Source organism: Thamnophis sirtalis, unplaced genomic scaffold (assembly GCF_051295495.1).
Source record: "Thamnophis sirtalis isolate CommonGarterSnake01/CBP01778 unplaced genomic scaffold, rThaSir2_p1.2 scaffold_10, whole genome shotgun sequence".
In the NCBI taxonomy this organism is placed as follows: Eukaryota; Metazoa; Chordata; class Lepidosauria; order Squamata; family Natricidae; genus Thamnophis; species Thamnophis sirtalis.
The window spans coordinates 71,366,055-71,378,554 of record NW_028261390.1 but is presented as its reverse complement, the minus strand read 5'-3'; the positions used below and the strand labels follow the sequence as shown (position 1 = coordinate 71,378,554).

The 12,500-nt window shown below is 42.8% G+C and overlaps 1 protein-coding gene across 1 annotated transcript in view; it reads right to left on the bottom strand.

The window, feature by feature from the left end:
* Nucleotides 1–12,500, bottom strand: part of SEL1L3 (SEL1L family member 3) — a 32,104-nt gene that overhangs the window by 5,854 nt on the left and 13,750 nt on the right. The window contains 10 exon segments of the mRNA XM_087723707.1: nucleotides 1,276–1,403; nucleotides 3,955–4,064; nucleotides 4,311–4,323; nucleotides 4,326–4,397; nucleotides 5,319–5,409; nucleotides 5,534–5,617; nucleotides 6,874–7,001; nucleotides 8,247–8,423; nucleotides 10,460–10,522; nucleotides 11,855–12,034. Of these exon segments, the coding sequence (XP_087579833.1) occupies nucleotides 1,276–1,403; nucleotides 3,955–4,064; nucleotides 4,311–4,323; nucleotides 4,326–4,397; nucleotides 5,319–5,409; nucleotides 5,534–5,617; nucleotides 6,874–7,001; nucleotides 8,247–8,423; nucleotides 10,460–10,522; nucleotides 11,855–12,034 (1,046 nt within the window).

Sequence of the window (12,500 nt, the reverse complement as noted above, 5' to 3'; positions counted from 1 at the left end):
GGGTGGAAACTAATCAAGGAGAGAAGCAACCTAGAACTAAGGAGAAACTTCCTAACAGTCAGAACAATTATCTAATCCAGTGTTTCTCAACCTTGGCAACTTGAAGATGTCCGGACTTCAACTCCCAGAATTCCCCAGCCAGCATTTGCTGGCTGGGGAATTCTGGGAGTTGAAGTCCGGACATCTTCAAGTTGCCAAGGTTGAGAAACACTGATCTAATCGAACAGCTTGCCTTCAGAAGTTGTGGGGGGGATTCCATCCCTGGAGGTTTTTAAGAAAAGACTGGACTGCCACCTAGTTGAAATGGTATAGGGTCTCCTCCTTGAGCAGGGGGTTGGACTAGAAGATCTCCAAGGTCCCTTCCAGCTCTATTCTGATGTGTTGAAATCAACTCCCAGCTGCTCAGCTCATCAGCGGACCGGAAAACATTAATTCTTGCAGCCTACTTACAAGAAACACCCGTGCAGAGTACCTATGGGTTATCTCAAAGATTCTAATTGCAATTCGAGTCCGTGGTGGGCTCTTATCAGTTCAGATCTGTTTGGCCGAACCGGTAGCGGTATGACGGCCTGGGTCTCTGGAGCAGGCAACGGCCCAGGCCTGCCACGCCAGGGGTGAGTTTCTGCTGGCATTACTGCCAGTTCGGTCCGTGCATGATTTTGCATGTACAGAACATTTAAAAGCGTCAAAAAAAAGATGTCACAGAGACCGGGGAACTGGTTCAGGGGCGTGGCGAGCATGCTGTCCTTACCGGTTCGGAGACCCAGTTGCCATTTCCACTACCAGTTCCTCCGAACCGATGCGAACTGGTAGGAACCCACATCTGTGCCACGCCCCTGAACTGTTTCCCCAGTCGCCTCCATCGCTGCGGCCATCTTGGTTTTCGGTTCTGTTCATGCGCAGAACAATTTCTAGCGCAATGCGCCAGTGAACGGCAGTCGTGCCGGCTGGAGCCCAACCCTGGTTTGAGCTTCTGATCTTGAGCTTCTGATCTTGAGCTTCTGATCTTGAAATGTTGCCCCGTTGCAAAACGGATGTTTTGGCTCAACCTGGCTCTCAACCGGGAAGTGACAATTGTCCGCACTTTTGAACCAGAATTCACCTCATCTCTAGGCCTGTTTCTTTCCGAGCGTTTGTGCAGAAGGAGAACTGAAGGCTTCATTCCCACAAGTCACTTCTAACTCATGTTCCACAGACACCACTCTAAATGTTCAACTCTTGACTTCAGGATCTGTCAAAAAGAAAACAGAGGGGGGAAAAAAAGAACAGGCCTACCTTTCATAAAGCTCCTGATGGAGGGACATATTTCTGGAGTGGGCAGTGCTGTCGATTTCTAAACGATCTAAAAGGGAACTTGGGATAGGATAACCTTCTTCCAGAAGAAGAGCCAAATTAAAGAATCCCTGGAAGAGATAAAATGATGGTTAATTGGACTGTCTTGCTGGTAAGATTCCAATAGCATAGCATAGCATAGCATAGCAAAGAATGGAATGGAATGGAATGGAATAGGATAGGAGTAGAGTAGAGTAGAGTAGAGTAGAGTAGAGTAGAGTAGAGTAGAGTAGAGTAGAGTAGAGTAGAGTAGAGTAGAGTAGAGTAGAGTAGAGTAGAGTAGAGTAGAATAGAACAAAATATGGAAAGAATAGAATATGGAAAATAGACTAGAATAAGAATAGAATAGAATAGAATAAGAGAATAGAATAGAACAGAATATGGAAAGAATAGAATATGGAAGGAATAGACTAGAATAAGAATAGAATAGAATTGGAGTAGAGCAGAGCAGAGTAGAATAGAATAGAACAGAATATGGAAGGAATAGAATAGAAGAGAATAGAATAAGAATGGAATGGAAAGGAATAGAATAGAATAGAATAGAATAGAATAGAATAGAATAGAATAGAATAGAATAGAATAGGAGTAGAGCAGAGCAGAGCAGAGTAGAATAAGGAACGGAATAAGGAATAGAACATAACAGAATAGAATATGAAATGGAATAAGGAATAGAATGGAATAGAACAGAATAGAACAGAACAGAACAGAAAGAGCTTAATTGGCCATGTGTGACACACAAGGAATTTGTCTCTGGTGCAGAAGCTCTCAGGGTTCATACAAGCATCAAGCGATAAATCATGATCATAATCATAAAATACAAGCATTATTGTCTCTTTAATGACCCCTTGCAGGGTGGAGTCTGGGCAACTAAATGGAGCTGAGGATTTACTGGCCAGATGCCCTTCCTGTCACCAATGCGGAATTATATTCAGCAGATATAATTTCAGCGTGACCGGAGAGAGAAACATCTGCCTCTACCTAGGATCGAACTCACGGCCTCCTGATCGCGAGGCGAGAGCTCCACCTCTAGGCCACTGCACTATAAAATACAATTGTCAGTTACTCTGAAGTAACGCTTCTACTCCGTTGCAACCCCCTACTCTGAAGTAACTCTTCCACTCGGGTGCAACCGCCTACTCTGAGGTAACTCTTCTACATGGATGCAGCCGATAAGGAGGGAGGCAATGATGACACTCCGTGGGGGAGGGGTATGTGTGGCTGAGGGGGGCTGAGGGTCATGGAGATTGGTGCTGGTGATGAGGGCTGTCATCTGGGTGGATTTGTGGGTGGAGCTTGGCAGAGTAATGATATATATATATTATATATATATATATATATATATATATATATATATATATATATATATATATATATATATATATATATATATATATATATATACGGTAACTTTGTTAGAACTGACTTGGATTCGCTTACCTTTGTATCATAGTCATTTAGTGCCGGTTATCACCTAATTCCTTAGATCGAGATAAAGTTTTTCACCAAACAAACTGGCTCTCTGTTTATTTCCGACGGGAACACGTTTTCAATGGGACAGTTTTGAGTCATGCAGTTGTGTTTTCTGCTGTCCTAACCACCGGTTGAAGCCCGTCCCTCTTCTCTTTAGTGGCTGTGCCAAACCAGAGAGTTACAGAGTCGTAACTCGGGAAACGGACTGAGTCTGGATTTGGGGTGCTTGTAAGAGGAGGGGAAGCTTGACTAGAGCCTGAGGCCATTTTTGAAGGTTTCATGTTTGATAGGCTAACCGTCCGCTACTGTGGTGGCCCGGCAGGAGTCAGTGGAGCTGCCGCCAGACTCCGACAGCGAGGGGTCTTATGAGTTGGCCTTGGAGGAGGTGGAGAACCCTGGACAGGGTGTTAGGGCTCGGCCGGAGCTGTTAGAGCTGCCGCCAGTCTCCGACAGCACAGGGGCTGGTGGGTCAGCTTTGGAGAGGGTGGAGGACCCTGGACAGGGCGTCGACGCCACGCAGGGCGGGAGGAGATGTGGTGGCCACCGGATACCTGGGGAGCATTGGATCAAGGGGAATGTCCCTGCAGGTATTTGGGAATCACGAAGGAGGAAACACAGGAGGTGAGTGCGGGCCATCGTATGGACAATCCATTCCGACCGCATCCGGACCGTCAGATCCGGGGGAAGGGCCTTGCGGTGGGGGATAGTGTTGTGGCTCAGTAGGAGCCTTTGGAGCTGCTATCAGACTGACACAGAAATCTCCTGTGAGTGGTTTCAGGATGCTCACAGGAGAAGATAACAAGCAGCTGTGGCTCATTAAGGATCTCTTCCTGTGGATAAAAGACTGATGGTGCCACGCCTTAGTTGCAGAAGTCAACGTCATTCTTAGTTCCGTTCCGTTCCTGTTCTAGTTCGTGTTCATGATTCAAAGAAGCACTTGGATAAGTGATTTGCTTTATGTAAACCTGGTTTGCTGTGAGGGTTTGTTTTTGCATTTGCTGTTTAACTTCTTGCCAGAGAATTTATCTATGTTTATTTTGGGCTCGCAGCCAGCAAAAGCCGGGACTGATAAAGACATTCCTTTGCACGCTGTGTGGGGGGGGGCTGTCGTTTCTGAATGAGCAAAGAGGGGGGGTCAAAACAGCTACCCACCTGGGCATCTCCCATCAGCGCTGCTTGTGCGTACATCCGGGCTGACATATTCAAATCCCTGGTCTGGTTCTGAGCACCATAGTAGTAAAAATCTCCTACTTTCAAGTAAGCTGTGGGAAGAAAGTCTTGCGTTAAAGCTTTGGAAGCGTGTTTTTCTTTGTTATATTTAATTTAATTTAGTTATGATTTAAATGTCGATGCCTAAAACTTCAGCATAAAAACCAAATGTTTTTAATCAGTTGCTGTTTCTTATTTAATTCTGGAGAACAAGCACACAAAAAAAACAACCCAGAATATATTCCATGACTCCATAATACTCACAGGGCATTATTTTTTTAATCAGCTGTTATACATACCAAAAGAGGGAGCGAGGTGCTTTGAGAAATGGAGAAATTATAGTACTTCCGAACACAGTCAGTGGAGAAGTATCGGTTTGTCAAGTTCTGGGAAGGATAATGGGAAAATAATGATTTTGGAGGAGGAGGAGAATGAGACGAGAAGAAGAGGAGGAGGAGGAGGAATGAAAAGAAAAAGAAGAGGAGGAAAAGAAGAAGAGGAGGAGGAAGAGGAAAAGAAGAAAGAAAAGAAGAAGAGGAAAAGAAGGTGAAAGAGAAGATGAAAAGAAGAGGAGGAGAAAGAAGAGGGGAGGAAAGGTGAGAGGGGAGGAGGAAGAGAAGAGGAAAAGAAGGAAAAGAAGAGGAGGAGGAGAAGAGGAGGAGGAAGAGGAAAAGAAGCAAAAGAAGAATTGGAAAAGGAAAAGAAGAAGAGAAGGAGGAGGAGGAAGGGGAAGAGGGAGAAGAGGAGGTGGAAGAGGAAAAGAAGAAGGAAAAGAAGAAAAGGAAAAGAAGAAGGAGAAAGAGAAGATTAAAAGAAGAAGAGGAGGAGGAAGAAGAGGGGAAGGAAAGGAGAGAGGGGAGGAGGAAGAGAAGAGGAAAAGAAGGAAAAGAAGAGGAGGAGGAGGAAGAGGAAGAGGGAGAAGAGGAGGAGGAAGAGGAAAAGAAGAAGAAAAGAAGAAGAGGAAAAAGGAGAAAGAGAAGATTAAAAGAAGAAGAGGAGGAGGAAGAAGAGGGGAAGGAAAGGAGAGAGGGGAGGAGGAAGAGAAGAAGAAAAGAAGGAAAAGAAGAGGAGGAGAGAAGAAGGAGGAGGAAGAGGAAAAGAAGCAAAAGAAGAAGAGGGAAAGGAAAAGAAGGAGGAGGAAGAGGAAGAAGAGAAGAAGAGGAGGAAGAAAAGAAGAAGGAAAAGAAGAAAAAGAAGAGAAGGAGGAAGAAGGAGGCGGAGGAAGAAGAGGAGAAGGAGAAGAATGAAAGCAGCAGCACAGTAGTAGTAGTAGTAGTAGTAGTAGTAGTGGAAAAAAAGATACTCACTGGCTTCTCTTCACAGATATGTGCTAAATTTGTCTGTGCCACCTCAATTCCTGTCTCGGCGGAAAGGATATAATACAGAAGAGCCTCATTCCTAAAATCAAAGAGAAGAGCAAAATAGCAACTCCGAATTAAACTAAAACAAAGAAGCTTCAAAAAAATAATAAAATAACATAAAACACATTTTCCACAGTGGCAAAAATCCACCACAAACTTACCAAGAGAGCTCCAAGTAGGCTCTGAGTCCTTTCTGGATGACGTGGCCCAAGTAGCCATTCTTTTCTGCCACGTGTTTTGCCCAGCTGCCAAGGAAAGGAGGAACGTGAAAAGGAGAGAAAAGGAAGCACCGTTTGGCTGAATGGAATCCGCCCTCCTTTAGCCTTGGATGCCCCGATGGGGAGGAGGGCGTGGGAAAAGCACCTCTTAGGGGCAAGCAGGGCCTCTAGCTGGTGAGATGATGGACGGACGGACGGACGGACGAACGGACGGACGAACGAACGGACGGATGGATGGATGGATGGATGGAGTGCTCTCTATCTTATACTATACTCTAACATCTATCAACTCTATCTATCTATCTATCTATCTATCTATCTATCTATCTATCTATCTATCTATCTCTGTATCCATCTATCAATCATCTACCTACCTCCTATCATCTATCTGTCTGTATATCTATCTATTTGTATCTATCTATCATCCATCCATCTATCTATTTCTATCATCTGTCTATCTTTTTCTATCTATCTATCATCAATTAATCTATCCATCTACCTACCTACCTACCTACCTACCTACCTACCTATTTCTATCTATCTATCTATCCATCCATCTATCCATCCATCTATCCATCCATCCATCCATCCATCATCTATCATCTATCATCTATCATCTATCATCTATCATCTATCATCTATCATCTATCTTATTCTATCTATCTTATCTATATCTATTTATCTATCTATCATCTATATTATCAATCTATCTATCATCCATCCATCTATTTCTATCATCTATATATTTTTCTATTTATTTCTATCTATCTATCATCTATCTTTTTCTGCCATCAATCTATCATCAATTAATCTATCCATCTACCTACCTACCTACCTACCTACCTACCTACCTACCTACCTACCTACTCTTTCTTTCTTTCTTTCTTTCTTTCTATCTATCTATCTATCTATCATCTATCTATCTATCTATCTATCTATCTATCTATCTATCTATCATCCATCATCTATATCAAGGGTCAGCAACCTTAAATACTCAAAGAGCCATTTGGACCCGTTTCCCACATAAAAGAAAAAAACGAGAGCCTGGCTATTTCCTGAGCCACCGTTCTCCCCTCCCCCCAAGATATCCTGGGCATTGCATAAAACGCCCAATTCACACATCGCTGGTAGCATCTGTGCTAAAAACCGATCAACAAGCTCAGTATCTTAGCCACTGAGCAAATGCATCCCCTTAAATGTAGCGTACTAACCACCTAATACTGATTAGGGTCAACCAAGTAACATTTTTCTTTTGCAATCGTTTCTCCTTTCTCCTTACTCACAGCACGGCCTTTTCCGGATCCCGGGGAAAGCTTGGTAGATTTCCTGTAATGTAGAAGTGGGCGCAGTGCAGAGTCCCTTCCATATGACCTTTCTCCGCGGCTTTGTAGAAATAGCCAGCAGCCTTAGTCTGCCAAAGGGGGAAAAATAAAAAACGTTGCAGAGGTAACTTCCATTCTACATTGCTTTAAAAAATCAAAATAGTTTACTAGCTCCCATGAAACACATTTACAATTTAAGCGCAGGTAGGTCCTCAAATCGCCACCATAATTGAGCCCAACAATTCTGTTGCTAAGTGGGAGATTTGTTAAGTGAATTTTGTCCCATTTTATGACTGCCGTAGTTAGTCACACGGTTGTTAAGTGAATCAGGCTTCCTGGTTGACTTTGCTTCTCAGAAAGGGAATAGATCTGTCCTAGGCTTCGCAAAATCCCGGCAAAAGCCCTTTTTATGAAGCTAATATTCATTCACGTCCAGGAAAGTCCTCGAAAACAGTCTTTCAAAGGTGAATTGACAGCCACAGACCTCATCAGGCTTGGAGAGCTGCCAGGCCGATATCTTCCAAACGCAACTGCTCTACAAGAAAATACTTGGCAAGGATTCTCTGAAAATCCCCAACAAATCTTCACACTAATGAAACGAACTAATTGTCTTCTGCAAACTCCACTCCAGAGGTGGCATTCAGCAGCTTCTGACCAGTTCTGGAGAACCGGTAGCGGAAATTTTGAGTAGTTCAGAGAACCGGTAAATACCACCTCTGGCTGGCCCCGCCCGCATCTATTCTCTGCCTCCCGAGTCCCAGCTGATCCGGAGGGAATGAAGATTTTGCAGTATCCTTCCCCTGGAGTGGGGAGGGAATGGAGATTTTACAGTATCCTTCCCCTGCCATACCCACCAAGCCACGCCCACCAAGCCACGCCCACAGAACCAGTAGGAAAAAAACTTGAATCCCACCACTGCTCCTCTCCACTTTTGCTCCTCTTTATTCCCTATGGGAGGGGCCATTCATTGTCCACCTGTGCCTTTACTCCCGAGTTGGCCCTTGTTCTTTAGCTGTTCCCTTCTCCTGGCAGCTCTGCGCATGCGCACATCGGGAACAGGCTCCAGCTGTTCTTCTGCCTCACTGATCTCCATCTCTGAAAACTGTCAGACGGCCTTGGCCCCCTCTCTGCCTCCGATGCAGAGCCCTCCTCAGAGCCTTCCCCAGACTCCAGGACTGGCCCATCTTCCTCCCCAACCTCCTCACTGTCCGACTCTGCCGCCAGCTCCTCTGGCAGGCCACAACAAAATCTCTGTCTCCAAGGAACCTGTCCTTGGTGCCCAAAAAGTTGGATGGCCGCCGGTTTATGGGACAATGCAAAGTTCACTTACTTACCCGATTTCTACCCGTCGCTCCTGGATAGATTCCATCTAAATGCAAAACCCCGAGGTTGAAGGAGGCATCTGGGCTACCCATGGCTTCGGCTTTTAGCCAATATTTGGCTGCTTTGACATAATCTCTTTTAAAGTTGTGATAATACCAGCCGAGGCCGTTGACTGCCTGGGGGAATCCCTATTGGAGAAGAGGGGGGAATCAAGAAAAGATGTAATGATCTTTTGATGTAAAGATCAAAAAATCGGTTTTATGCAAGATGAGGATAATTTACTAAAACAATAGCAATAGCAATAGCAATAGCAGTTAGACTTATATACCGCTTCCTAGGGCTTTCAGCCCTCTCTAAGCAGTTTACAGAGTCAGCATATCGCCCCCAACAACAATCCGGGTCCTCATTTCACCCACTTCGGAAGGATGGAAGGCTGAGTCAACCTTGAGCCAGTGAGATTAGAACCGCCGAACTGCAGATAACAGTCAGCTGAAGTGGCCTGCAGTACTGCACCCTAACCACTGCGCCACCTCGGCCACAAATTAGCGATCAAAGTCCAATGCATATAAAGAGACCATATAATGCATTAATAGGAATGGATTCGGAAACAGAATTAGTTAAAGACTGTATGATAAAGTGGGCACAAAATTTTGAAGAACCAATAATGTTGGATACACGGGAAAAGATTTGGGTAAGAAATGTAAAATTTACACAAGCCCAAAATTTGAGAGAAAACTTTTATAAGATGTTTTATAGATGGCATTTAAATCCTAAAAAAAACTGGCCTCTATGTATCCGAATTTACAACCTAAATGCTGGAGATGTGATTGCGCTGATGCCACATACTATCATATATGGTGGACTTGTAAAAGGTTAAAGCATTTTGGATAAAAATATGGTGGGTTATGCAAAATGTTCTTTAATAAAGGATAAAGTTTACCCCTCAGTTATTTTTGTTAGGTATAATTACTGATTGTACAGTTATAGAGACTAACTTGATTTCGCATTTAATAACCGCAGCAAGACTGTTGGTGGCGCAATATTGGAAGAAGGAAGATTTGCCTACTATCCAAGAACGGACATTAAAAATAACAAACCTAGCAGAGATGGCTAAAATATCAGCATAGCTCAAGGACCACTCAAATGAGAGATATAAATTGGAGAAGATGGATTGACTATATTCAAAATAAATACGGGACTAAGAAATTCCAGATAGTTTATGACTGAAGAAACAAGGAATGATATAATCTGTTTAGAGTTAGCCTAGCAAAGAGGAGTTAAAGCTCAAATGAAAGATGATATTAACTTTTTTAAAGTTTATTTTAGAATATTTTTGTTAAAGAATTATACCCTGTATTCGTTCTGGGAAATCGGCAGGGGGGAGGTTTGGGGGGGAGGTTTGGGTGGGGAGGGGAGGGAAAGGGAAGTAAACGTTTGTAAAAGGTTTTTTTTTTCAAAATTTTCAATTTAAAAAAGAAAAGATGTAATGGAGAAGCTGCCACCCAGGTTAGTAATTGCAACAAAACGAAATTGGATGGGGAGAAAAGCAAGGTGTTTCACTCAGGCAGGAAAAAACCGATCTTGAGAAATGTGAGGGAAATAGATTAATATTATTAATTGTGGATCATTAACTAAGTGAAGTGTTTACTCTATGAAATTAAAATTAGAGGAAACACATTATCAATAGTCAAACAGAATAATAGATGGAATTGATAGGCTAAAATTTGATTAACTCGGAGAGGCAAAGAATGATACTGTTTATATATTAAGAAGAAATTAAAGTTCAGCTGGATAGTGTGGAAAGAAAATAAAAGACGATTGAACTGTGAAATGAAAACATGATGTTAAATGAATTGTGTAAAGGGTTTACTATATAAAATTAAACTCGGGGATATATGTTGTTGATAGAAAAACAGAATAACAGATGGAAATGATACCTGAAATGTGAATAATTTGCAGAGGCGACTAATGACATTGTTTAAATTTTAAAAAGGAATTAAGTTTAAGCTGGAAAATATGAAACGAAAATAAGAAATAATGAAATGTGAAATGAAAATATGATGCAAAATGAATTATACGGAATAGAAGATGTAAGGAGGGGGGGAAAAAACAGGCAACGCTTTGTTCATAAAATACGTGAAATTATATAATAATAAGAAAAGAAAAAAAACCTTTGTTTAAAAAAGAAAGAAAGAAAAAACTGATTCTTGTGAATAGATTCTACCTTTGACGAGGCTTTTTTCATCAGCTGGAAAGCCAGACGCCTGTTCCTCTTCACCCCTTGGCCCTCGAGAACGAGAAAATAATACTTAATACTTAATAATACTTAACAATAATATAATTTATAAATAGCTTCAGCTTCGGGGGGATTTTTTTTCATATAGGAAAGTGAGGGGAGCATTTTATCCGAAATTGACATCTTCTGTTTACAAAGGAAGGGGCACTGAAAAAAAGCGACTAATGGCCCTTGTGGAACAATTTTACAATTTTATAATATATATTCCGGTCTCAGAATTATTGGAGAACATGTACACAGTTGCTGAAGGAATAAACGTGGATAATTCCAGCAATTAATAGTGGGAAAGAATGCAGGAAGTGATATAAATAGATATAGCAATGGGAATCAACAGCTGTGGTTTAAGGAAAAATCTTCCTTCCTCCCTCCCTCCCTCCCCTTTTTCCTCTCTCCCTCTTACATCCTCATCTTTTCCTTCCTCCCTCTCTCCTTCCCTCTTTTTCTTTCCTACTATCCTCCCTCCCTCCCCCTTCTTCCCTCTTTTCCTTCTTTCCCTCTTCCTCCTTTTCCCTCCCTCCTCCCTATTTTCCTCCCTTCTTTCCTTACTTCTTTCAATCCATCTTTCCTTTCTTATTTTCTTTCCTTCCTCTTGTTTTTCCTTCCTTCCTCCCTCTTTTTCTTCTTTCCTTCCTCCCTCCCTCTTCTCCTCTTTCCTTCCTTCCTCCCTTTTTTCCTCCCTCCCTTCCTTCCTTCCTCCCATCCTACATCCCGCTTTTTCTTCTTTCCTTCTATCCTTCCTCTCCCTCCTTCCCTCTTTTCCTTCCTCCCTCCTTTTTCCCTCCTTCCTTTCTTTCTCCCTAATTTCCTTCCTTCTTTCCTTACCCTTCAATCTTTCCTTTCTCCTTCTTTTCCTTTCTTCCTTATTTCCTTCCTTCCTCTTGTTTTTCCTTCCTTCCTCCCTCTTTTTCTTCTTTCCTTCCTCCCTCCCTCTTCTCCTCTTTTCCTTCCTTCCTCCCTTTTTTCCTCCCTCCCTCCCTTCCTCCCTTCCTCCCATGCTACATCACACTTTTTCTTCTTTCCTTCTATCCTTGCTCTCCATCCTTCCCTCTTTTCCTTCCTCCCTCTCTTTTCCCCTCTTCCTTTTTCCTCCCTAATTTCCTTCCTTCCTTCCTTACCCTTCAATCTTTCCTTTCTCCTTCTTTTCCTTTCTTCGTTATTTCCTTCCTTCCTCTTGTTTTTACTTCCTTACTTTCTTCTTGTTGTTTACCCTTCCTTCCTTCCTTTCCCTCCTTTCCGCCTTCCCTATAATAACATAACACAGTTTAAAAAGAATAGGAAAACATCCTCCAAGGTATTCATTTTTTTTTAAAAAAAAACATTTACCTTGAACAGAACAATGGAATAGTCGAATAAAGAGACCGGGTCTTCATTTTCTAAAGCTCCCTTTGCATACCATTCCACAGCTTTCCTTAGATTTTTTCCTACTCCTTGTTGGCCCCAAAAAAGCATCTGTCCCAGGCGTTGCTGAAGGAAGACAAAATAGGAATTTGTTAGCCCTGCAAAGACAGTTCAGAGAAAAATCCCCACCAGGAGCAGCTTAGCTCTATCTTAATTACAAGGTTAGATTCACAGAAGTGCAAAAGTCGAAATATTTCCCACCCTCCTTTTCCTTTTAATCTCTGGAAAAGTGAAAGTAAAGTTAAAGGTCCCCCTCGCACATATGTGCTGGTCGTTCCCGACTCTAGGGGGCGGTGCTCATCTCCGTTTCAAAGCCGAAGAGCCAGCGCTGTCCGAAGACGTCTCCATGGTCATGTGGCCGGCATGACTCAACGCAGAAGGCGCACGGAACGCTGTTACTTTCCCAGCAAAGGTGGTACCTATTTTTCTACTTGCATTTTGCTTTCGAACTGCTAGGTTGGCAGAAGCTGGGACAAGTCACGGGAGCTCACTCCGTTATGCGGTGCTGGGGATTTGAACCGCCGAACTGCCGAGCTTTCTGATCGACAAGCTCAGCGTCTTAGCCACTGAG